Source organism: Dermacentor albipictus, chromosome 9 (genome assembly GCF_038994185.2).
Source record: "Dermacentor albipictus isolate Rhodes 1998 colony chromosome 9, USDA_Dalb.pri_finalv2, whole genome shotgun sequence".
Classification (NCBI taxonomy): Eukaryota; Metazoa; Arthropoda; class Arachnida; order Ixodida; family Ixodidae; genus Dermacentor; species Dermacentor albipictus.
Genome location: NC_091829.1, coordinates 109,967,944 through 109,995,891, shown reverse-complemented (window position 1 = coordinate 109,995,891; position 27,948 = coordinate 109,967,944). Strand labels below are relative to the sequence as shown.

The 27,948-nt window shown below is 42.8% G+C and overlaps 1 protein-coding gene across 1 annotated transcript in view; it reads right to left on the bottom strand.

Moving 5' to 3' along the window:
- Nucleotides 1–7,451: 7,451 nt before the first annotated feature.
- Nucleotides 7,452–27,948, bottom strand: part of Ns3 (nucleostemin 3) — a 73,428-nt gene continuing 52,931 nt past the window's right edge. Inside the window, exons 13-15 of the mRNA XM_065425194.2 lie at nucleotides 20,686–20,897; nucleotides 13,797–13,844; nucleotides 7,452–8,146 (exon numbers count right to left, since the gene is read on the bottom strand). Coding sequence (XP_065281266.1) covers nucleotides 7,988–8,146; nucleotides 13,797–13,844; nucleotides 20,686–20,897 — 419 coding nt within the window. The 3' untranslated portion in view covers nucleotides 7,452–7,987. The remainder of the gene's footprint in view (nucleotides 8,147–13,796; nucleotides 13,845–20,685; nucleotides 20,898–27,948) is intronic.

Below are 27,948 nucleotides of genomic sequence, written 5' to 3'. Positions count from 1 at the left end.
ATGTTTAAGGGATACTTACACTTTGGACTATTCATCGTGCACCGGAAGGAATCCGAATGGGATGTGACACGTTGGTGGAGTACCAAAGACACAGGAGTGATATTTCTGTTAGTGGTGATGACGGTGCTTGTAGACAGCCTGTACAGAGATGGATATCTGCACACTTCTCTGGTTCCACGCACCCACCTACCAAGCACTTCTGACAGCAAGCATTTTTGAGGTGGCATGTGTGATAGCATGGGACTTTTGGCAGCGGCGGTTGCGGTCGCGAGCAAGTCGCTAATCTACTTCTACTTTTGCCACAGCATATGCGGAACAATCCACGAGCCGAAGCAAGGAAAGGCTATCACCTCTACACGTGCGGTGCCCAGCTGACCACCTCGTCACGACAGTGACTGGTCTGCTGCGTCTGCCCTCTACCGGCCAAGCTCCCACATATAAGCAGGCATCGCTGACGCTGTCGCTCACTTTTGGCAGCGGCGGTTGCGGTCGCGAGCAAGTCGCTAATCTACTTCTACTTTTGCCACAGGTTGGTCTTTTTTTTCTTTGCTTTCCAACCATATTTTTCTCTGTGTATACCGCTGCCGCTGCTGCCAAATTTCGTGCTGTTTACACAATGCCGACCAATGCTGAGTTGTCCAAAGAAATGGACACTTTACGGGCTGAGGTTGCTGTGATGCGTGACAGCCTGAACATGTTTAATGAACTTTTCGAGACGGTTAAGAAGCAGAATATAGATCTTGCTGTTGAAAACAGGGCTCTGAAAGATGAAAATGTCGACTTGGCGCGCAGGGTTTCTGAACTGGAACAGTACTCCCGACTAAATAACGTAGAAATAAAAGGTGTCCCTGCAACTAAAGGTGAAAGCTGTCTTGCTGTTATTCAGTCTATGGGTGATGCTATAGGATGCAAAATCGCTCCTGAGGATGTCGATACTGCACATCGTGTACCAGCTAAAAAGGAAACAAATATTATTGCACGCTTTTGCTCCCGAGAAAAAAAAACTGAGTTCGTGAAAAAGGCACGCAAGGCTCGCTTGACCACTGTGAACCTTGGGTTTCCACAAAAGGATCAGAAGCCTTTATACGTAAATGAACATCTTACGCAAGAAAGAAAGCGGCTGTTTGCACAAGCTCTTGAGCTGAAAAAGGCAAGAGGCTGGAAACACCTCTGGACAGACCACTGCGTAATCAAGGCGCGAAAGACAGATGACAGTCGTGTGTACCGGATCTCTAGTGCGGGTGATCTTATTGTTTTCCCCTAGCTTACTAGTGTTTCCGGCTGCATATCTTAAACCTGCGCAAGAATGTTTTCTTGTCAGGATCTTAAAAAACATTTCAGTGATGAAACTCCCAAGTTATCGCTAATACATTTCAATATTCGTAGTCTACGAAAAAACTATGACAGCCTCATAGCATTTCTTTCCATAATTAATCACAACTTCTCTTTTATCTGTCTATCTGAGACATGGTTGTCACCGGACGATAGAAATTTATATGCGCTACCAGAGTACAATGCAGAGTACTGCTATCGTGCTACGCCACGTGGCAGCGGATCTGCCATATTTATTAAATCATCATTGCCATACAAACGCCGCAATGATCTTGCCTTTTCTAATCTGATCTGCGAATCTATATGGTTAGAATTTGATCAGAGTGTTTTTTCAATTGATGGCCGGAACACAGTGTTAGCGTGCATTTATCGTTCACCATCATCGTCATACTCTGAGTTTTGTCTGCAGTTTGAAAAGTTGTTGCACACTGTAGCGAACGAAAACAAAAATGTCATTATCTGCGGAGACATCAACATAAACATTATCGACCCTAATAGTTCATCATGTTCTGATTATCTTGCGTCTTTTCTTAGCTATGGCCTTGCTTCTCTAATCACTTCTCCAACTAGATGTGACATGACAGGATCTAATACGTTAATTGATCACATATTAACCAACTTTACTACAGATCGTACGGCAGGAGTCATCGAGCACAGCATAACCGACCACTACCCTGTATTTTTTACTTTAGGTAGAGAAAATTCTAAAGCGACTGAAAAGAAAGAGAAAGTACATTTCGACTCTCAAAAATTTATCTCTATGATACAGTCTAATGACTGCACCGCAGTACTCTGTGAATCTTCCGCGGAAGAGGCTTATCAGTTGTTCTTGGCTGAAGTTACACGCTGCATTCATGAATGCACTACTACATCTATCCTAACTCGTTTCTTCAGTTCCCCTCGAAAACCTTGGGTCACGAAAGCGCTACTTCGATGTATATTGAAGAAAAATCGGCTCCACAAAAAGGTAATTTGTCAACCATTTAACTGTGAACTTAAATCTCGTTTCAAAAAATATTCTAACACGCTTGCAGCAGCACTTAAATGTGCTAAACGAGATTACTTTCAGAACAAGATTTTGAATAATGGCAATAATACGAGGCGCAACTGGCAGGTCATTAACGAATTCTTAAATAATAAATGCCGTGAGCATGTAACAAAAATAAAAACTGAGACACATACATACTGCCACCCAGCTGATATCGCGAATGCCTTCAGCGAGTATTTTAGCAGTACTTGCGATTCTCAAACAGATCCCCCATTACCGACATTGCCTCGTCATCTTCATTCTTTTTACTTACGACCTACGAATGCAAAGGAAGTTCTTCATGTTATATCTTCGCTTAGGTCTACTGGACCTGGCCTAGACTCTGTTCACCTATCACGTATCAAGTTAGTTTCTAATGAACTGTCTCCTATCATAGCCGATATTGTTAACAAAATGTTTAAAGCAGGCATATTTCCCAGTTCTCTGAAAGTTGGTAAAATAACACCTGTTCACAAAAAAGGCAATCGTGAACTTCTGAATAACTACAGGCCTATTTGTATTCTTTCATTTTTCAGTAAAATCATTGAACGACTAGTTCATACACGTTTATCATCCTACCTAGCAAAATTTAATCTACTATCACCTAAACAGTATGGCTTTCGGCAGGGTTGCTCAACTGAGCTTGCGCTTCTAACCTTTGCCGACAAAGTCAAGAAGGCAATCGACCAAGGCTTGCTGGTTGGAAGTGTATTCATAGATTTAACAAAAGCCTTTGACACCATTAATCACAAAATTCTAATACATAAACTTGAATCTTACGGCATAACTGGCCCAGCACTTCAGCTTATTTCTAGCTACCTAACTAATCGTACTCAAGTTGTTCAGATTGACGGCAAACTCTCATCTGCAAAGAACATATATCAAGGCGTTCCTCAGGGCTCGATCCTTGGCCCGCTGCTGTTTCTGCTATTTATCAACGACCTACCTAATGTTCTAACCACTACGGACTGTATATTATATGCAGACGACACCACTATTTTTACTTGTGCTAACGATGTCGACGAGCTACAGCAAAATGTTAACGTTGATCTGCATAACATAACTTCCTGGTGTCAAAAGAACATGTTGTGCATCAATCCTCTAAAAACGGTTTTTATGGTTTTTCATTCCTTCCCGACACTAATTTCGAACTCTATATCGGTGCGTCTTGAAAACAACTTAATACCAATATCTGTTAGCACTAAGTTTCTTGGCGTAGTTTTAGACAGGCACCTGAAATTCAATCTTCATGCGCAGTCACTTGTCCGTAAGATATCGTTTGGAATACGTGCCATAATCGAAACCCGCTCGTACTTTCAGCCACACATTATCCATTCCCTTTATCATGCACACATTCACAGCCATTTATCTTACTGCATATCAGCCTGGGGAAACACATACCTCGCTCACCTCAGCCAACTTCAACGCATGCAGAATCAGGCGATTCGCCTCATGACTTTCAGCCATTTCCTATCGAATGCAACGCCACTTTATTGCAGTTTAAACATTCATCCTCTTCATCAGCTCTTTCAGTTAAAGTTAACAATCGTGATCTATAAGTTATTTCGTAATATTGCACACATAGATGGCTTTGTTATTGAAACTTTTGTAAATACTAACACTACTAGGTTCTCTGAACTCGATAATCGTCTTTTGCCTAAAGTGCGCACAAACTATGGTAAGTTCACTACCACATTTGCGGGAATAAAACTATGGGATTCTATTCCACATACCATAAAATCATCCCCCACAGAGCATATATTCAAGAATCAGGTTAAGAAATACTTTATGCAGCAACTCTCTTCATCCTAACCACTGCCTTTGTGATTGTAATCATAATTGACTTAGCTATTGTACTACACGTTTATTACTCATATTTTTATTGTATTTTACATTTGCATTGCTTGTTCACTACAGAAGTCTTCTTCGCAATTTTTTGCCTTACTAAACAGTTTTGAGTTCTTCTTTTTTCGCGCTGTTTCTTATTTGGTCTGTAATGCCACCGTAACCAATGCTTGATCTGTATTGTCTTTTTTTATTTTTTCATGTATGGGAGTCCCCCTGACAGTTTGTAACTTAGGGACTTGATGATATTTTTTATAAAATTAGTCTTGTTCACTTTAATTTCACTAGTCATTTTTGTCGTAGAAATAATTGCTTAAATACATTTATTTAATAGTTTACTTTATTACAAAAACAATAACATATTTTTTTGAAAAAAAAGTATATACTAGCTATAATTTTTACTTAAATTTAATTGCTTTGTAAGCTAAGGGACTTTTGTTAATGGATCCTTCAACCATAGATGAAAATAAGTATCTATATATTTGTGAAAATGTGCATAAAAACCTTTCTCTCGAAGAATTAGCAAAATATGCACATAATAGCGATGGTTTTATATGTTATAATGGTAAAACATTAGTGGTTGACAGTGGTGAAATCAAAGACACAAGAACTAAAAAAAGTTTCAAATGAGTATCTGCCACAAGCTTTTGCTGGTGAGACACCTTTATTTATGCTCTATACATCTGACTCTACAGGTGCTCCTAAAGGTTTAGTGCACTCTTCAGTTAGATATTTGGTTTATGCAAGTAATCTTTTTGATAGTTTTTTCTTTTTGTTTTTTCCACTTATCTGTACCAAGTTTATTTAGAGCTATCTTTTCGGTTTACGAGATCTTGTATCAAAAATGTAAACCTGTAACAGATATAAAAAGAGCTGAAATACAGAATATCATCACAGAGATGCGTGAGAAAATTACTAGCAAACTTGATTCTGTAGCTGCTGTAATATTCTAGCGACATAACTAAACCGGTTGCTATTAGTGATAATGAAACCATAAAAGTACCAAAAGTGATGATAAATTTTCTCTCAAATTTATCGGCTATAAACACTGCTATCAAAGTTGCTAAAAAGTTTATTACAGTGATTGTAACACCTCCAAGTATAGCAACATAATTAGAGCCAAGACCTGAATTCTTTGAGTATTGTTGTTGAGAATTGTAATATACTATTAATACCTGTCATTTGTGCTAGAATTGCTATTGCAAAAATAATTAACATTATTGATTCAGTAAGTGATTATGCTGAATTGATGCAACAGATTTTTGATTTTGATAAAATTCGTAAATTATTTGCACAAGGATTTAAAGTGCGTTTTGATGCGATGAACGCTGTATCAGGCCCTTATTCAAAATATACTCCCTGTGTAGTGCTCATTTTGCATACAATTCTTGTAAATCTGACATCATTGATGAATAAACTTGAAACTTGACTTGCTGTGCACATAAACCATGATGTAAGTCGCCACATGTGCACAGGCAAGGTTGGGGAGCCAGAGACCTTAAAGAGCCCCTTACCAGGCCCCATTTAAAATTTTGGTTCTACACTGGCAGTTGCAGGGAGCCGTCAAGGAAGCATTTTACTGCAAAAATTCTTTTAACTTGGTTTATTATTAGATGAAATAGGAGAAAGTGAAATGTTGCTAAGGCGAGTTTTGAAACTGAAAAACAAAGGACTAAAGAAGAAAGACAAGGAGGACTTTGTCTGTCTTCCTTTGTTTTTCAGTTCAGCTGTTCAAAAGTATTAGAAATGAACCAACCAGCTCAGTTAAAAACAATTCTGATGTTCCTTTCTAGTTCTCCGAGTTTTTCTACTTAGATGTTGCGTTGTCATGCTACGTGGAGGCGAGCTTCACTGCCAACGTAGACACACACTCCTTTTGACTCTACTAGTATCTGCAAATGACATTATATCCCTCCCTTTTTGCATACCATAAGAAGAGAACCGCATCCCTTTCACATCAAGAGCCCTACTAGTTTTCTTTGTCACTTCCTTTTTTGTTGAGCGGCACACTTCCAGCAGCTGTATATTGCGCATTCTGCACTGGATGACTCAATAAAGTTGCAAGTATTGATGGGTGATGCTTCAGGCAGCATTTCTTACGTAGAGGCAATTGTGCAGGTGACCTTGCCCCTCACTGGAAGTGGAGCTCCCTTAAGAGGAAGGGCATGCAAGCTTCTGTTTCAAATTTCAACCGTTTTTCACATAGTGCAGCCATTCGATACTTTGCAGACACAATTACCACAGTGTGATCTACATGCCATGCTCCTGTATTTGTAATGTCCAAACCAGGTGAAGGGCCCTTGAAAGATTTGCTGGAGTGGACAGCTGACTTCGATTAGTTCACTTCATTTCTGGAATATTGCTCCAGAAATCTCAAATTTACCATGAGCATGTAGTGTCATAGTGACATACCAAGAGCATAGTCTTGGTATGTCATAGAACACATAAAAATTTGACTGATTTAAAATTTCTGTACTGGCTGCTCATGATATCATGAGTTTTGGGCAGCATCTACTTGGGACTACTTAACAGCTTGCGGTTACATAATGATTACATTGCATTAACCAAAGGCTCAACCTAGTCAGCTTTGAGAACTTTTTCTAAACAAAAACAACCCAAACAAGCAAAAACACTTCAAAATCTGTGATGTGATGATGTCATTCTAACCTACCAGCACAACAGTCTGGGCATAAAATTCAAGAAAGGAAACTTCTGCCCTTCACTTTATTTACTTATAAATAACCTTTTAATGCCACATACATGCAAATCAGGTTTTCAAGAACTACTTTAGCAGACTAAACTAACTTACTGCAGCTTCTCAGCATCCCTTTAAGTATAAAGCTTAGTATGCCAGAACGTCTAGTATGGTGTTCTGCGAAACACACAGAAAGAAAGTCGGGACTGAGATGAAAGAAGGAAGCGAATTTGCATGTGCTTCAGCAACGTCATGTATATTTGCATTCTTATAAAGTATGTACATGGCCATACAAGCTTCATGCATAACTGTGGGACATCTTCTTTTCATTATGTGTACATTTATGTTGTATCTGCCTTTCAGTGCAATTCAGCAAATGAGTGGATTCTCACAGGCTAGTTAGCCTGTTGCGTCGCTGTGTTAGATCATTGTGCCATGTGGCCAAGTCTACAGTTTGTGCCAATTAGCAGCTTTTCCACACAAATGGTCATCAATTTTGCTACCTTTCCAGCCTGTTTCATCTTGAGTGGACCACTTTGTTCAACTATTACATAAAGACAAACCAATAACTTGATTTATTTGCAGTGACTATAGTCAGAGACAACAGGTCCATAGCTGCACAATGCACAGATCTTACTGACTTTTTCAGTCCTACCACAGCTGAAGCTGAATAGCAGTTGGTGTGTTTACACAAGCACAGTTTGAGTGGATACACTATCTCTGCACATACAGCACACATACCATGTAATGGATGCTTTGTATGTTCACAGTATTAGTGCATGATCACCTGCCATCCACCTCTCCCCTTCAGCTGGTGAAGCGTGCCAGCTCAGAGATGTGCTCTTCCATCCATCCTCTCCTCCCTTATCTGCATCAAAAGCCGTCATCTTCCTGTGACATACTGCCCGCAAAGACATGTTGCATCAAGAAGCAGATGTCAGTCACTTCGGGAAAACATCCACATGCCGAGCCCTCTTAATGACAGTCTCTCAAATCGCCCATGAGTGACACGAGAGGTCTTAGGAACGCAGGAGTGACGACCATAGAGAACAGACCCAGCTTAAAGGGCCTAGACACAATGAAGCTCATCAGGCATCGTGCTCCGCGTAGACTCTTCTTAGCTTCTCTTTCTTGCCTGCGTTGTGATGCTTCTTCCAGGGCTTGCTGTCTGTCGACAGACTGTCAGCACCACTTGCTCCTGCCATTCCTGGACCAATGCGGCCCTTCACGTGTGCCTGGGGAGCAACCTGCATTCAAGCGACAGCCACAGTGAATTTAACTCCCAATCAAGCCACAAAACACGAAGTATAAGGAGTGGACACTCCCAATTTCCAGAGCAGGTAATAAAACTTATGGCACAGTAAACTTTTTATGTAATGAGACAGTCAAAACATAAAATCAACATTGTTACGAGAGGCATTTCATTCAATTCAAAAGTTCACATAAGAGCCATAGTAAAGTGAAGTGCAATTTGACAGCAATGGAACTGATGAAATGTACAGGGTACACCACTGTTAAAGGTAACACATGAGCTCAAAGAGCCACTGACTCCCGGCACCTGGTGCCCGCTTGGCGCAAGTGCACAGAGCCACTGGGGCAGAATGTTCCACGCGTCTCTTACTACTGCACCACCCAGCGCTTGTTCCAGTTCTTGGCAGTGGCAACATTTGCGATTTAGAAAACAAAAAAATTGCCCAACACGGTTAGGAACAATACGTTTTCAAATCGTTAGATCCAACATGAACAATAAAAGGTGAGGGGCACACATGCTTGAGAGCAGTAGCCGCCCAACATGGTGGCTTCCCCACAGTAATTGCCCGCCTGTGGGGCATCATAATGTTGGTACACACTCAATTTCACCTTTTGGTATCATCTGGTTGACCTGCCTGCCTTTCCTCTCTTTGCTATCTCTCGCTCTCTCACCTTTTGGTACCAGCAAATTTCTTCAAGCACTATTGCCATTTTCTTCCTCCATGGTCGTCGCATGTCACATTGACAGCTATTGCCACCTACCCTATCGTACTAAACACCTTTACATATCTGTTTGACAGCACATGTGACGTAGTGCCATTGGAAGCGTACTGCATGCTTTTAATAGATGGCAACCCAAATGGCTGCTCTTCCCTACCACCACTTTGTGTGGTGGCCAATCTGAGTGTGCAACGCATGCAGAAATGAAAACAGCCTGCGGTCAAAGTGCAGTATATTCAGTTGGCTGAACACACTACATGCTGCTCTTGTGAACTACTTTCACAGCCAGGAATGGCATGATCACAAAGACACTTGCATTCTTTGACAGCTGCAGCAATGAGGAAGCAGAAGTCCTTGTCCCTCAAAGAAATGTTGAACATACTTACGGCCGCCAACCACAACCCAAAGAGAAAGCACATAGACATCACCAGTGAGTTAGGACTGCCAGTGTCGAATGCCAACATGTGCAACCCGCCCCGCTAGTGACCTTGGCTCTGCCCATGCAAAATGTTGGTGGTCATGTGACCGCTCGTGGGTGTGAGGCCAACATGCCATGATGCACATCATCTTTCTGCGCAATAGATGCTGGTGGTTGCATACAGTCAATGTCTGCGAAAACATCCGAAAAATGCGGCAGTCCGAAAAAACGAATGCGTGCCTTTTACTGCTCCCAAGGGCTCAAATCACCACAGGCGCAACCGACACAGCTCTGAAGGCCTGCCAGTATGCTTATTAGCCGTATCGGTGCTCGTACTGTGACAAGAGATAGCGGGTGCACACGTGTATAACTAAGGAATACATACTGTGTCCCATGACAATTGCCTCTTCCCACTCTTCGTATGCTTCACTGCAATACTTTGCATATGCTTCACCGAGTAACATTGCTATATTGAGATGAAGCTGACTTTCGGGAACTGGCATTATGCAACAAATCATGTTTTCCGAGCTTCGAAGCCATTGGCGAGAATTACAAAGGCGGAGTTGGCGCCATTGCCAACAGTTGCAAATTGTTTTGACGAAAAACATGGCATCGAGCATCACGAAGCTTGGTATTGTATGTTGAGGTAGCTAGGCCTAGCGTTGCCGTGGTGATGGCTACAGCTGCCAGTGAACCTGCGTGCGAGAGCGCCTGTTCGAGGCAGCAAGATAATCAAAATTGCAACGGTGGTGGCTTCAATCAATGCCGTTTTAGACCTGAGGTCATGGCAAAATGTCCGGAAAATCGAACGGCAAAGGGTTTTTATGTCCAAAATTTCAGGCGCTTTTATACATTGACTTTATGGGGTACCGTGGCGCTTCCACGAAGGCGTCCGCATTATGGGGCATGTCCGAAAAATCGGGCGCCCAGAAAATTGGTCGTTGACTGTAAACGAGCAGGCTGAGCGGAGGAGTGCATATGTAGCCCACATGCCATGTGCAGCAGTGGAACAGCCATTTGACCTCTTGGCGCAGGTCTTGGCAAAGGCAAAAATCTGGTTTGGCACAGCAACAAGCACTTATGGCTCAGTGCTTAAGATACATCTATGTACCAGATATTGTGTCAATTTTAACTGCAATAGACAATAAATATAGCGGAGCCAGCTTTATGCATATCAATGAGGCATTTGGACTGAATATTACCTAACTAGTTGCATACTTTTTAATAGAATGGCTTTCCATGTCTATAATTGCGCTTTAACACTGTGCAATTACTCGGGAGGTGCGGGTTCAATGCACTTTGAATGAGCAAGAACAAAAAGTTCACAGAACTAGAGCATGTTAACAAAAACACACCAAAGGACATGCACGACTAAGCTGAAGTTATAATGGAAGACTTCAAAAGATTTCGCCTAATGTGTAGAATCTCTCCAGCGAATACCTATAAAGCAGTGCCGCGAAATATGTCAAAGCCAATTAAATTACAACCACAGAACCTGCTCTTTCGATCATGCTGGGTTGCAAAGAGGGTTCCGACTCATAAGCAAGCAAATACGTACACATATACCAGGAGTTGAGTACAAGTATTATAAAATATTTTTAAATGGACACTGCCAACAACTACACTACACAATCAGGCATCCTCTTTAAGCGAGCTGGGTGTCACATTGGTACGAAGAAAACCAATCTGTAGCACTAACAGCAAAAACAAAAAATACCACACGGTGGCAGTATATCGGAGCATACACTGCAGAGAAATGCAATAAACAGCGAAAACAGCAAATGGAGGACCAACAGCATTGGTTATATCCATGGCTATGACTGTACATAGACTTCCAGAAGGATGATGATGACGACCGACAATGGCTTCCTTTAGATTTTGGTTTCAGTTTTACTACGGAAGCAGCATCAACGGAAGGAAACAGGTTCCTATGCTTCATCATCATTATCATTTATTTATTGTCCCTTAAGGACTCCTTTCAGGGTATTACATAAGGAAGGGGGGGGGGGGCAATAAATCAGTACACACTATGGTCATTAATATACAATGGTTAACTTAATTATACAACGGTAAAGAAAACTTAGTATACACCCTAGAAGACGATGGGCTTGAAAAAATAAAAACAAAACAACAAATAACGTACAAACTGGCAGTAGAAATGGCAGCACGCCTGGCAGTATAACAGCAGTAAAAAAAAAAAGAGGCAGACATTAGAGCAACAGCACAGTAGTGGTAGGTTAAGGGCTTAAAAAACATGACAATAGGTGGCTAAATTTATCTCAATCACACTATCCTGGACATTGTAGACTCAGGTTGTTAAACATGTGGTGGGAAGTGCAGTTGGGTGGAAGTAGAATAGCCTTCCTGAGGTGTGGGAAATTATAATACAGTTTGTGGAAAAGGGAAAGTTGTGATAGTTTGAAGTCATAGTTTGAAGCAACAAAACATGCCGCACAATTCTGCACTGCTTCAAGCGAGTTAATAAGGTAAGTATGGTGAAGGTTCCAAATTGCTGAGGCATACTCAAGTTTAATCCGAATGAATGTTCCATAGGCGAGCTTGCATATGGGAACAGGAGACAGAAAAATCCATCTTTTGAGGAGGCTAAGTGGTTTAGAACAGCCGTTTACAAGTTGCATTATGTGTGGAGATCCCATAAGCTGACAGTGATAGTAACGCCGAGATAACGATAAGAGTCAACTTGAGTGAGGGCTGTAGAATTAAGAGAGTACTGGTGGTTAATGATTTTCTACTTGCAAGTTACACACATGTACTTGCATTTGGAAATGTTGAGGGACATTAGCCAATGAAAGCACTAATTTACTATTTTTCTTAGGCCTTTCTGGAGTCATTATGGAAGGATATGCACCGATACAGGAAGCAGTCATCCATGAATAATCGGACTAATGAAAGAGTGCTGTTAGGGAGGTGGTACAGGCATGGCGCAGGCATGGTGCAATTTTCCACTAAAATGCCACTTTGGCACATTTAGGCACAACTGGAGGAACTGTTCCATGACTGCTTGCATTGGGGATCACACGTGGGTGGGGCAAGCCGAGAAAGCTGGCAGATTCAATGCACGCACAGTTGTCACATGATCTGCTGAGCTTTAAAGACGTGGCCACAACTGCCAAACTATGCATTTTAAGGTCACTATACTGAAAGCCACAATATACAAGAATTAGGTGAAAAATACTAAATTTGTTTCAGTGTTCAATACGTTCACTGTTTCTTACAGGTTAACACACTGTTTCCTAGAGATAGTGTGAACAGGCACTCTGCCTCATTGGCCACAAGATCGAGTGGATTTACCACCTGGAGGCAACTGGCTAAACCAGGCATAGTGTGGATGGCTCTTTGCACATTGTCTGCTAGCCACTACGGGTTTAAACATGTGTGTAGGTCATGCATACTGTCTGAAGACTGTTTGTTCCTTGGCATTACCGCAGTCATAAATGCCGCATGGCATGCATTTTTCTGAGTGTACAGAAGCATTTGGCTTTGTGGTACAGTCTTTGCACTGTAATGAGATCAGTGACTGCACGTGTCGAGCAGGCAACATGCAATTGTCGCACCTTCCTTTTACCTCAATTATTTCATAATTGGAACATGGGTTAAGAAAAAGGGGGCATGCATCAGAATTGGGTAGATACCATGATCAGACATTGTGAGCAACAGTTATTGCTTGAAAATCTGCCCAGTGCAGCCCAAAACAGGTGTTTCCAATGGGAGATAATTTGCATTCAACACATTCACTACCTCCTAAGCTCTGCCGTGACACACAGCCAATAAAGGGGTCGCTATTGGTGTCACCGTAGGGGTCAGGCGAGTGCATGCTGACTGGTCAAGTTCGAATTTTTCAAAGAAGCCTAAATTTAAGATTGAAATCATCAAACTTTGTGCCCATACAAATGCATGGGTGCCGGCTGGAGCCTTTGGTCAGGATCGAATTAGAAAAGTTGAATTAACCAGAGTCGAATTAACTAAATTTTACTATGGTACCTTCGAAAGTTATTGGCCAAGGTTACTGCTCCAGATCGCAGCCGAGAACAAAATGCACCCTTAGGCCCCACAGCAACCCGCATGAAAACGTAAGCTTTGTCGCATCTTGTGATGGAGATGACGCTGCGGCTAACTGCTCTGACGGTAGGCTGCTGGCAACGTCGCAAACATGGTTTTGGTTTTGTATCATATTATAACGCACAGCCAATTTTTGGACCAATCTTCTCAGAAAGAAGTTGTGCATGAAGTATGGGTAACTACTGTATTTTGTCTACCTGTGCCCGTGACCTCATCTTCAGCGGCACAATGCCACACCCACAATGCCAATGCAGTGGGTGTTACAAGCGGTCTGTTGCATTCATGCACACGTTACAAGCTCCATGGACAGTAGAGTTGGCACTGCAGGAAAGCCTATTGCACCTGAAACAGACTTGCAGAAAGTGCATAAATGTCTGCATATGAAGGGGAAACATTTTCTGCAGAAAGTAACAATGTTAAGCTTTCACCTTTTGAAAGAAGCTCCTGTCAATGTCCTTGCTTGTTGTCTTGCGGTCCTGTAAATAAAAGTAAACGGAGACGGCAGAAAGAATGGTTCACATCGGTGTGAATACCATCAAGATTCTTATATATCATACTAATTTGGCAAGAGGCATGACTTCTAGCCTTCTAAACGTTGGAAATAATACCAGCACGCATCAGAGTGCTCTAAATACTTTCTATTCCATGCGTGTACATTTACGAACCACTTTTGGCTTTGCTACACAAGAGGTGGGTGGCGTCATGATACATCGGCTCGCTCTGTTCCTGCAATCACTGTGGCTAACACATGAAAGCACAGCCAGAAGAAATGCAAGCAACAATAATATTTTTTTTATGAGCATCATCATTATCATCATCATCACTACAGCCAGCCTTATTGCAACATGTCAACAAATATTGCACAATGTCATGACAGTGTCAATAATGCCAGCTGCAGCATTTCAAGACCAACTTTTGTACCCAACTAGCATATCTTATAAGTGCTTGCCAACATTTATAGTTGTCCTTTATGGTTGTCCACCTGTCCCTCCCCCATACTTTAAGGGGGGGGAGCAGGTGATTAGAGTTATCCTTACCTATTTTTGAACCAAACTTTATAAAAGTTTCATGCTTGTTTAGTTTCTTCGTGTGATTTTAAAACGCTGTTATTTTTTCTCTATGTTCATAATTCATTACATAATTAAGAAAACAATGTCTTTTGTTCTTGCTACAATAGACAAATAACCGCCGCACAAAAATATACAAATGACATATGGATCCATACAGAAAGCACAAGACTCGCAGCAATGGAAGCACTTTTATGATTGGGTGAATATTTCTTACTTTATAGCATACTGAACCCCATTGTTTTAAACATGGCTGTGCATTGGAACAAAAGACTAATTTTAAAAACTCAGTGCCCTTCCACTCTGTGAAGAAGGATGGCTATCGAAGTTGTGTATGTGGGCCCCTTAATGATGAAGTGCGCCACCGCTGTGGGTCGGCCCGGGATCGCACTAGCTTAGGGATCGGCCCACGTATGGCGAGTGCTTAAAGGGCCCCTTAAACTGTTTGGACAAATTTTGTAGACGCGTAACATACAGCTAAAGTTAATCATTTGCACCATAATTTGTGCGAAGCATCTCATATTAAGAGAGCTACGGATGATTACAAGCTACCCTCCTCCATAGCCATGCATTTTCTCCTCAACTCGTTCATCAAGTGACCGGAGCTAAGCTCCGCCTTCACTGGCTCTGCGTCATGATGGCATGTCGTGCTGTCTACTTCTGATTGTCTAGGAGCGAGCGCACGAAGCCTCTCCAACCTCTCCACCAGCTGCTTAGCAGTCGACCCCAAGTGAGCTATCGAAGCAGCATGCGTTGCGTGTGGCTGTCGCAGCGTCAAACATGTCTGGTATTCCTGTAACCACAGGCAAGCTGGGTGTTTCAACGGATGGGTGGAGGCATAAACTGAAGCTGATGAAAAAACTTTAGCGTAGAAGTACGTGAGCGGCCTCATCGGTCTGCATGGTCCAGCCACCTGGAGGTGCAGAGCTTAACCAGCCAAAGAGCTAATATTGCTCTAACCAAGTGTAAAACATTTTAAACATTTACAAAAACAATGTGATAACGAATACCTTTGTTACTGCTACTGTGTTTGGTTGAGCTCTGTGCCAGGTGGCTGCACCGCGCAGACCATTCACGTTTACGCTTCTGCTCATCTTGTGAAACGGTATGATTAAACAGCCAGGAGCTCTGCTGTAGTTCAGGAAAATGCCCCGTTCTGCCTTCTTGTCAGGACGAGTTGTGCCATGCACCACTGTTGTTTCGTTGCGGCGCATGGAGGCCTTCTCCCTGCTGATACTTTCAACAATGGCTCGGTAGAACCTTTCTCTATGTAAAGTGGTCAGTCCTGCCGATGGTAGCATAGTTGTGGCAAGTGGTTCATCACTATCGCTTTTGACATGGCTGTCATATGAGTGCAGGCTACTGCTTCAAAAACCGTCTCAGTAGATGGCCTGCAGACTGCAGTGCTCAGTACTACGGCCGAACACAACACATGTAATAATAAAAATCGATTGAGACTGAAATGGACCGAACCTTGAGTGACGTTGATCGTCAACTACTTTCATTTTTTTTCTAGTGTCTACTTCCTTTCCCTCTTTTGTTAGCATTCTACAAAGTACAGGCCCGCTAAAGGAATGTTCTAGGCTTGAAATGGTAAATGTAGCTTTGTGCCTATAAACACATAGATAGAAAGGGAAGGAAATTGTCATTGACTGCAGTGTCTAGCGCAGTCTGCCAACACCTGAACAGCGGTCAACAGTGGAGGAGGAGTGGCGATAAAAGAGTAGGCATAAAGGTTAGTAGAGAGTAAAAACGAAACACAGTCGCTGACTGATTTTTCGGACTCCACAAATTCAGACATGCTTGATTATTTGGTCTACTTTGCAGCACTGCCGTTCTCCCCATAGACCATAATGTATAACAACTGCCCAAAGTTCGGACATCTTGCAACCTCTCGTCTGATTTTTCGGACACTCCTTGAGCCAACTCGATTGAGAGCACCATGCACCGACTCTGACCGGTGCATGGTTCGACTTGCTGAACGACATTTTTGTTTTGAACGGAGCCTCCTTGCTGCCCACGAAGTGGCACTACTGCGAATCTCCGCTCATCATCGTTTCTGCCTGGTTCGATAGAGCAACTACAGCAGTTCCGGTCTCAGCTTAGTAAGCCATGTCAAGACAATCCAGCAGCTGATTTGTTTCTTTCTTCGGGGACGTCGCTGCGAGTAGGCCACGTTTTTCGTTTTTGTGACTGGTGTAGGCGTGACAGCGTGGTGGTGTTTGCTTTGTATGCTGTGTCGAGGTTGCGGTGATCCAACGTGGGATATGGAAAGATTGTGTCAAGTGTCTAATGGTGCCGACAATGCCTGCACAGACTGCGCTGGGGAATGCCGGATGCGGGTGCCGGGATGGATTTGTCGCCTTCCGATGTGCTCCCTACTGACACTGAAAATCTTCTGCCAAGACCTGTGCAGTGGTTGCATTGCGATTCTGGACACCATCTCATTTGACAGTTTCACTGCTGTACTGAGATGCGCAGAACTCGACGACTGCCAGATCATTCGTCAGGTTTCTGCTGCACCACCAGGTGATGACTCCGAGTCGGAAGATGACACACCATGTGCTACGCTGCTGTCACATGCCGAGCGTGTACAAGCAGTGACTGTGCTTTCAGCCGCCTATAGTGACGGTATGACCCTCTCCAAGATTCAAGCTTATCTGATTGTGCATAAATAGAAAAGCGTGCAACGGCGCATTCACGATTTTTTCAAGCCCGAATAAGTGCGTGGAAATAAAGGATTTCCTTTTTTTTTTTCTTCTTAATCTCCTTTTTCGGACACCTGTTTATTCGGACATTTCCGCAGTCTCCGTGAGGTCCGAATAAATAGTCAAAGACTGTATATACAACGAAGCGACTAGGTAAAAAGAAGAAGAGACAGTTCATTTGTGGAGTAACTTCCGAAAGGTTGTCACCGGCACTGTTAGGTTCATGTGGAACAGCAGGCCGGGGAGGCCCGTCTGTTTGAAGAAGTCGCAGTGCTTCTGTAAGCTACCCCTGACCATGTGCACGTGCATAAAAATTAGAGTTCTGTGCACCACTGACACCAGTTTTGTTTCGGCCACCTGTGCCTATTTCCTCACGTTCAGAAGCACCCCAGCAAGCTCATTTCCATTACTTCGGTGCTAACAATATGCACAGCCCCTTTTGCGTGCCTTGCAGTGTGCCAAAAAGGGTGCTCTTTATAAACATGCACGACGGAAAGGCTTTGCGTGTAGCCAACTAAACTACTATAAGAATGGGCTGGGGTGCGTTTGGCAGGCATTCTCAGATCATGAACAGCAGGTTGCCAATATCCCTCAAGAGAAAAGTGTATAATAGCTGTGTCTTACCAGTACTCACCTACGGGGCAGAAACCTGGAGGCTTACGAAAAGGGTTCTACTGAAATTGAGGACGACGCAACGAGCTATGGAAAGAAGAATGATAGGTGTAACGTTAAGGGATAAGAAAAGAGCAGATTGGGTGAGGGAACAAACGCGAGTTAATGACATCTTAGTTGAAATCAAGAAAAAGAAATGGGCATGGGCAGGACATGTAATGAGGAGGGAAGATAACCGATGGTCATTAAGGGTTACGGACTGGATTCCAAGGGAAGGGAAGCGTAGCAGGGGACGGCAGAAAGTTAGGTGGGCGGATGAAATTAAGAAGTTTGCAGGGACGGCATGGCCACAATTAGTACATGACCGGGGTTGTTGGAGAAATATGGGAGAGGCCTTTGCCCTGCAGTGGGCGTAACCAGGCTGATGATGATGATGATGATGAACTAAACTACTATCCTCACGCATTCCCAAAAGTGGTGTCATGCTTTTTTTTTTCTGTGCTGTTTGCAAACTGCATGGACATGCATAGGGACTTGGGCATCAGCCATGTCTTGGTGCAAGAGTGCCTGCTCCTGCAATCACTGAAGCCAAGCAGTGTTGACCTGAGCTAGTACAGGAGAGCGTGACCACTTTCAGGAACGCTGACTGATGATAGCTCCATCTGCCGTGGAATAGCTCGAATGTTCACCTTTTGTGATATAGTTACAGTAATGGTGGCGAGGGATGTCTCCTTTCCCCACACTAACAACAATTCCCCATCACCAAAAATGCATAAAGAGCTGAAGGAAGGTGAGCAAACGCTATCCACACAAAGGTCAAGGCAAGCAGATGCAGCCGAAAAGCGCCCCTACTCTCTGTCGATGGCATGCTTCCCTTCTTGTGTGCGCAGGACATTGCCTTCTCTCCCTTTCGTAATATGTCACATTTCTTATTGTCCCACGAGCCAGCTGAATAGTTTTCTTGGAATTCGTCACCTTGTCGAAGCATGTGGACAAAGCCCTTGCAATGCTTGTTATCAGTATTTGCAGTGCTCGAGCGCCAGAATACAGATCTCATAAATAGCCGAAATTTTCTATCTGTACGGCCCAAAGATGAAGCGCAGACCACAGCACTCCGGGACATCAAGTCACGTGATACGGGAATTGCCTCATGCCTGTTTACCTCATGCAGCAACATTGCAGAATTATTTCTGATTCCTTCGTCCATGTGCATGTATGCTTTTAGCTCACTATTGGTGTGGGATGGGCTGTGAGAGAAACTTGAGAAGGATGCTGTTTATATCATCTAGTAGAGATAAAAAAAATTGCCCAGAAATTATCCTCGTTTCGTGTACTCCCACTGCCTAAGCAGCTTATTCATGAAGAATTCAACAAGCAAGCACATGAATGAAAAGATGCTGGCCAAAGAATGCTGCTTGAGTGTCACTGTATTCTCTGCAGATAAAAAGTAAAAAAAGGGCTTTAAACTGATAAGTGTCACTCAACGACATGATGACTATGCGTATACATAGGCGTCGACAACAAGGGGGCTCCAGGGCCTGAGCCCCCTCCGGAGTCAACCTCAACTGTCCTGACATACCCTCAGCCCACGCAGAATGCCTCAGTGTTGCGTTTCACTGATTTAAAGAGTTTATTTTGGTTATTTGGATGAGGGTCACCTGCACCTCGGCATCAGCCAATATTTTCCTTCTTGAGCTCAAGCTCCTTCAAAGAAGAGGCGGCACAGTTCATTTTCCTATCATTCCTCAGTTCGACGGTCCTTTCTGTTCTCGTCTTCGTTCTGCCACGCGTTTGCCCCAGGGACCATCTGAAGCATCTTCTCGATCAGTTGTACAGTGCACGTCTGATTTTTTTTACTCTCTAGGTGCCGCTAAAACGAAAAAGTTAATACATGTCTTTTACTGCGCTTAAGGGCTCAAATCACCACAGGCATGTACTAAAAGCTGTGAAGGCCTGCCACTACACTTATTAGGCATATTGGTGCTTCTACTGTGACAGGATATTGCGGGTGCACGCTTGTATAATTAAGGAATACGTTCTGTGTCCTGTGAGAATTTCCCCTTCCCAAACTTAAGCTTCACTGCACTACTTCACATATACTTCAGCGTGTAACATTACTGTGCTGAGGCGAAGCTGACTTTCGGGAACCGGCATTATGCAATGTGCCATGCTTTCTAAGCTTCGAAGCCAATGGCAAGGATTACAGAGGTGGAGTCGGTGCCATTGCTGACAGTGGCGAATTCTTTCAATGAAAAACATGGCACCAAACGGCAAGAACCTTAATCCCGAACATCGAAGCAGGTAGGCCTCACGTTGCAGGGGTGGTGGCTACGGCTGCCAGCAGATTTGCGTGTGAGAGCGCCAGTTTGAGGCGGAAAAATAATCAACATGGCAGTGTTGGCTTTGATTATTGCTGTTCTGCACCTGCACTCATGGCAAGAAGTCCGGAAAACTGGACGGCGAAGGGTTCTTGCATTCGAACTTTCAGACGTTCTTATATATTGACTGTATGAGGTACTGGTGGTGCCACAAAGCCATCCGCATTATCGGGCAGGTCCCAAAAATTGGCCGTTCGGGAAATTGGTCGCTGACTGCACACTGGCAACTCCTCCAACTGACAACACGGCGCCAAAGACAACTCGTTACGATTCCGCTAATTTACTTGAGCCAGCATTAGGACGACTTTTTTCTACTTTCAATAAAATGACAGCTAATTTTCCCTGATAGAAGCACAAATCCCCTTAGTTTTCCCGGTTGGTAGACACCCTGTTTGTGTTACAAATAAGCCTTACAATAAAAAAACAAATCACATTCAGACTATGGTTCCATTATAATGTGAGGTGCTTTGTCAAGATCGAGAAGAAATTTTTGAATGTGTTAAATTTACACACACACACACAGCAGGCATATAGTATTTAAATACATCGTACCTGTGTCCGCCGCATCTGTGGTGGCCGGTCAAAAGTGAGCAGAGGCCGACGCGTTTTGCTGGGGGGTAGTGGGAACGTGTGATACTCCTTCTGGTCTACACCAGGTGGTGCTACACAGTAGAGCAGCTTCCCGTTGACAAAGTCTTTGAGAATGTAGCGCGATGCACGTGGGTTATCTGGTATCCCACTCTGCGTCATGAATCCTCGCATGTCTGCAAACAAATCAGTTAAGCAGCTGTTATAATCTCAGCAAAGACATGTTAACTCAAAGTTGTAAAAACAAAGAAAAAGTTCAGGATAACCAGAGTTTCGATATAAGAGAATTCACGAAAGTATAAGCCACTGGCCACGCACACACCACATGGAGCATTTTGAGATCACAGTGGCGCATACAATATCGAAACCTTTGGGTAGCAACTTTTTCCTGATGTTTTCGTAGCTGAGATTTCTATATATCCGGAGTGCGGTGCAAAAGCATTTGAGAGGTCAAAAATACATCGCATCGACATTAAGCCAGGCAAAAATTTCAACTTAACCGATACTTTGGGATATCAGAGTTCAAGTTCAGGGTTCACTGTATAGTTCTGAGCTTTATATTTTTATTTATTTATTTATTTATTTATTTATTTATTTATTTATTTATTTATTTATATGGGTAGATCATAGTTTCCAACACTGGAACATCGTGTGATGTGGGAGTTACGCTTTTGTTTTTACAAGAAGCAGTCAGAACAACGTACAGCAGAAAGAAAAGCAAGCAGCTTTTAGTTTCTAAGGAAATCCATAAAAATATAAACAGGAAATGAGACGTACAATTTCAAGGACAACACAACTGCTGAATCTACATATAAACCGCAACACCTAGCCAGGAATACATTTCTCATGCCAGTGAAACAGCATATCCTAAAGATTATGGCTTCTTGCATGCTAAATCTTAAAGGTTATTGCCTAATACTATGGCACATGACAACACAGATGTCTTAAATGAATTGTTATGACCACGGCAATGGTGGAAACTGAGACGTTGAAAGATTGTGTTATGTTTGAACACCTATGTTAGATAAGTAACAGCTATGACAAAATACAAAACAAGCTTATGCTTTATTATAACAAGTTCATGCATAATTATGCATTATGCTGATTATTGGGAATGTGCGAATATTCGAAAATTTCTAATATTCTATTTTTGATAGTCGTATTTGATTCGAAAACGAGGTATTCAAACATTTTCGAATATTCGATTTGATGCGAATAATCGAAACGAATCAAATATATTGCTGGCTGTGGGGGAGCAAACATGTCTCTTACCTGTTTATTTCTAGCTAATCTAAGAAAGGGTGCCCGATTTTGTGTTGAATTTTGCGATAATTTCATGCTGCTGGCGAAATTTGGCCTGTAAAGCAAGCTTGCCCACTCAAAGTCTGAGCTTTGCAGAAAAGCCAGCCCCTCAACAGCAAGGGGGCAGGAGTTTGCTAACAGCGAGGGTGCACTCTTTTGCAGATTCCACCCCGAATCCTGAGCTAATTGCTTGACAGCAAATGGATTGAGCGACGACTGTTACAGGGTCAAATATGCCTGAGTTTACAGGATATTGATACGGTATAACAAGGCACAGGTTGGCGAGAGCATACAACTAGCAGAAATTATTCAATTTTCCAAAGCTAACATGAGCCAAATACACAATCTTTTAGTAATTCCCACGCTCAAATCATGCTATATCGAACCAGCCTCTTTTACTTCTGCCCACATGGACCATCGTCATAAAGTGAACATCCCATCCCACAGAACATGTACCTATGGTAACTCGTTTCATCCAAAAAACATGGCAGGAATGGAATAACCTACCGGATGCACTAGTCTGTATTACTAACACCAACGACTTCCGCAAGGCACTTACTAACATTATCTAGTGTACCTTGACTTTAATATATTTACATGTGTAGAGTAGCTCTGTTTTCTTCTGACCAGTAGTGTTTATAAGTTATTTCCATAGTACCACCTACCTAATCTACTAACAGTATACCTTGTATTATGATTTATCTTTTATCAATATGTACTTATCTTCTCACTCTAACTTTCACTGTGTACACCATGCATTTCTGTTTCGTCTGTATTACCTGTCTGTATTATATTGTGTCTGTATTTTTATGATATGCTTATTGTGTCACTATAACTTGCGTTATTTTCACATTGGCCTGTGCACTGTTAACTGATTATTGTTTTCTTCTTTGTATAGTTACCTGTATCTATTAGCCCCTGTCCTCTGTAATGCTTCATGTAACCCCTGAGGGTACTATAGATAAATAAATAAATAAATAGTTTAGTTTTTTTTTTACCAATGACATTGTAATTGCAATGTTCCAACATGCTAAAATAAACCAACTCGCTTATAAATGCATGAATGAATGTGTGATGTTTTATTGGCGCTTAGAGTGCACTTTGAGAAAATAGGTGAAGCTGATGTACATTCTCTGAAAATGAAGTGACCACTCATCTGACTATGTATAGACTTTTGACAGGGCTTGTTCTAAATATGCCAGTAGCCATACGGATACCCAGATGGTAGATGGGATCTAGCAGCTTTAGTGCACACGGAGTGGCAGAGTGATATACCATAGCACCATAGTGCAATCGTGATCGAATCAGGCTCCTCTAAAGATTCAATAAACACTTTCTGTCACTACCCCATGTTGTGTGGGATAGGATTTTAAGTAAGTTCATTGTTTTTAGAAATTTTCCTTTAAGAAATTTTATGCGTGGAATGAAAGTAAGCCAGGAGTCAAGTATAACACCTAGGAATTTGTGTTCTTTGTTCACAAGTATTTGTTGCCCATACATTTCGACAGTGGGATATGTGGTGAGCCCTTTCTTCCTGGTGAAAAGAATGCAAGAACTTTTGCTAGGGGTTCACCTTGAACCCGTTTTCGTCTGCCCACTTGGAAACCTTGTTCAAGCACTGTTGTAGTTGTCTCTCACAGACTGTTAGGTTGCAGGATTTGAAACCTACTTGTATGTCGTCTATGTAGACGGAGTAAAAAACAGATGGTGGTAATGATGTACGAAGCAGATTCCTTTTAACGACAAAGAGCGTGTAACTCAGAACGCCTCCCTGGGGTACCCCAGTTTCCTTTATGAATGCACACAACAGTGCATTACCTATTTTCACCCGGAATATACCATTGTGCAGGTAGCCTTCTATAATGTTTAACATGGTGCCACGGATGCCCATCGTTGACAGGTCACGCAGAATTCCATAATGCCAAGGTGTATCATGTGCCTTTTCCATATCGAGAAATACAGATAAGAAGGATTGTTTATGTAAAAAGGCGTTGCGAATGTTTGCTTCAATGTGCACGAGATGGTCGGTTGTAGACCGTCCTATTCTAAAACCACACTGATATGGATCAACAATTTTGTTTTGATTCAACGAAGTATAGAAGTCAACGGTTTATCATAAAAAAAAATGCACATACAACTTGTGAGGGCAATTGGGTGGTAACTTGTTACTAACGTAGGGCCTTTGCCTTGTTTCAGAATCAAAATAACAAGGGCTACATTCCATGCGGTAGGGGGGCACCCCGCAGCCTATACATCGTTAAAAAGTGCAAGTAGGGTTATCTGAGTATCATTGGGAAGGTGTTTAATCATGTCCTACATGATCCTGTCAGGACCAGGTGCAGAGCTCTGACATGCAATCAAGGAGGCTCTCAGCTCAGCAATGTTAAAAGGTAGGTTACAGGCTTTGTTCTGTCTGTGTTTGCAGTCAATTGCCTTGCGTTCCGCTACTTTGTGCTTTAGGAGTGCCTCAGAATAATGGTTAGAACTTGAAATCAGCTGAAAATATTTGCCAAGAGCGTCAGCTCAGTCTGCAAGCTGTTCACTTCATCGTTCACTAGGGGCAATGGATGAATTTCTTGTCCCTTTAGCCTTTTCAGCCTGTTCCATACTTTAGCTTCTTGAATATATGAATTTATACCTGAGAGAAATCTCTGCCAGCTTGCCCACCAAGAAACATAGCAGAAACATAATTTGAAGCAAAGAAGGAGACTTGGAACATACAACCTGACCTGTAGCTTTACATAGCCGGCCTCAAGTGTCTCAAGGCAGGATTCTTGAACAAAAAGTGAGTACTAGATAATTGGTTTTTATCGCCCCGCCATTGTGCCTTGGCATAATTATTTTATTATTTATCATGTTTTGGTCACTTCAGCCTTCCAACAGTCCAGCCTCTGTTAACTTCATCAGGGCATCGTCGGAGACAACACCAAAGCTGGTGTTCATAGTCCGGTGTGGGGATATTGTCACTGGGATTTACCCGAATGACAGTACTTCAGGAAGATTTTCAAGCTGTTTCACATCGTTAAGTCCCAAAAGGAGATCACCGCAAGCCATTTTCGATGCTTTGTATCCTGCACCAAGCCAAGAGCTTCAGCGAAACATTTTGACATGAGGAAGCGTGAGATCATTGTCATGGTCTTTTCAGGTTTGTCAGAATGGATGACATAAAATCTGTGAAAATTTTGCGATCTGTTGCCAAAAAATTGAAAAACACCTTTGGTGTGCCCTCATTTCTGAGGGCGATCAGGGAGCGGGGAGAAAAAGGTTGCCACAGATGCATGTTTAATTTTCGGCAGTTATGCCAGCCACCCACCGTGGAGCCCTACAAAGGGACGCTGCAGGGCCTATAAAACCAAGTCCTACAAATGCCAGCTGTACATTACCGCTATAACCAAATATGACATAACCTAGGTTGGCTATTCACATAAGGTTAACCCTTGCTGCCTGGAAAAATTGGAAGTAAAAGGAAGCCAGGAGAAGACAGGAAAGATGTAAAGTAGAGAAAGACAAAGATTGGAGGAAGAGAGAGACGGGAAACGGTAACTACTGATTTCCCCAGGGTGGGTCAGTCCGGGGGTGCCGTCTATGTGAAGCAGAGGCCAAAGGGGTGTGTTGCCTCCGTGGGGGGCAACACACCCCTTTGGCACCCAAAAGCGTGCCAATTTCCTAACTTTTTCTTTTCTGTCATGTGCTGGCACTACTTCGGAATACAGGGAATTTTTTTTGCGCGCCTCCCTCTCTCGATTTTTTGTTGCATGGTTTGTTTTAGCGCTAGTTTGCTCCCGCACCTCTATATACTACCACTCGTGCATTGGTGCGCGCGCGGGCAGGCGGCGGTTTGGGTTTTGTTCCGCGGGCACTTTTGGCTTCTTGCGCTTGCAAAACTGATGACTATTTCATTACTAATTGCTCAAAGGGCAACTGCTTGTTTATCGATCGTTTAGTGCTCACAGGGGTGCGCATAGGAAGAATGCCACCGTGCATGCATTTCCATTGCCTTTCTTTTTTTGGAGGCTCGCGAAAACTAATTGCGACTGGTTGGCGATAAGATGAAGATTTGCGGAAGTTTGTCAAACGTTTTGCTTTTTTGACAGGCACACAACCACACAGTTTTCTTGAGTGCACGCACCTACGCAGTTCGATTAAGCTATGGACGTACCTATTAGTGTAAGAGCAGGAAAATTTGAGTTTTGCAAAATATTCTCTTGTGCGCATCTTGAAAGCCTTGAACTATGTGTATAACAATGCATCACACTTTCAATTCTTATAAGTTTATTTACTCTTTTTATTGTTGTTATTCATGAATGAAGAGTACATACACACCAACGCAAAATATTTTTTCTCACTTTACGGTCACCATAAAAAAATTACAGTAAATTTTTTTTTTTGAAATAAGTCCCTAGGAACAATTAGAATCTGCAATAAAGAAATCGACCCTGGGCAGTCGCATATGGCGAAAAAAATCAACCCTCAAAGGGTTAAAATAATAATTTAGACCCGAGAATGTATGTCAACAAATATATTCGATTTGGCAACTACTGTGGGGATGCGCGACTCTCGCGCGTCCCCTGATGTTTTTCCCGCATAGCGTGTCTCCTGTAATCCGGCGGTGTGGTTGGGGCGCAGTGCAAGAGATGGCGCGAGTGTTGCGCTGCTAACGCCGCCGACAGGCGAGGTTACCTGGGCGCCGAAAGGAAGGCGCTTGCTCTCTTTGGGTTCGGGAAGCAAGCGGGACGGACGTGCCGTGCGGCACGTGCGTGCCGACCCATGCTACTGTGAGACCGCCTCGCGTGGCTGGTTTCGAACGCACCGTTGGCGTGACCGTACACGCGAACGTCCAGGCGTTGGGATCCAGGATGGGGCGAACATATTCGCTCCCTATGCGGTCGCGGTAAGTCGGACTTCTAGATTCGTCGCGCGCCCATCGGCATGTTTTGTGGATAGCAACTCGGCTAGCAGGCATTGATCTATCAAAGGTGCAATAAATGCCCTTGTGACTGTTTGCATTACTGTGTTGTCGTTCCTTTGTCCCAAGAGTACGGGTGTGAGAACCCCACACTATTAGGTCACTAGATATGTTTGCTTTACTTTGTTTTGTTACTGCTGCTAATAAAACATCTCATCGTTTTATGTTCACAAAGCAAAATTTTTGTTTCATTAACTACCGACAAGTGTGCTCTTGAATCAGTACTGTTATTGCCCAAAGTGCGTCTTTAACACAAGGCTTCCAGCTCCTTAACAAACATTCATTGTGCTATACGAGGGTCATTATGAAATCTCTGCATGACGTACAAATAGTGGCGACTGACAACCACTTCAGTTCCAATTCTCAACAGCTACTGTGTTTATCAGGATTCTTGCAGTCAATTTAGTCATTCTACCTTATTTATTTATTATTTACAAACCTTATTTCATAAATTTTACTTTTATATTGTAAACATTATTTTGCAGAGGCTCGTGAAATGAAGTTTTCTTTTTATATTTGGTAACTGCTTCGTTGTCACCCAATGTCTGCACCTTGAGACAGTGTTGTGTGGTGGCGTGCACATGGTCTGCTGCTAAGTGCTCCGAACGAGTGTTTTCATGCACAACACAACTTCTTCAGCATTTGGTGGAGTTAGCTAAGCACGGTTTTTGAGCACTAAATGGGACCCACAAAACACACACAAGGCATCAACTATCGATTTATTGCTGGAAGAAATTGCAATGTGCAATCTTTTGCGCACACGCAGCGCAAGACTGATGGCGTGACACTGATGGCGTGACACTGATGGCTATCTACATTTGTTGCAGCTTTGCTACAAACAGGTGCACGTCTCGTGAAATATTTAGCGTGAGTGAAATGTCGCTGACACAAGTGGGACCTATCTTTCAAATACACTGTGTTTTCATGCATGCGTTACCACGACTGGATAGCTACAAAGC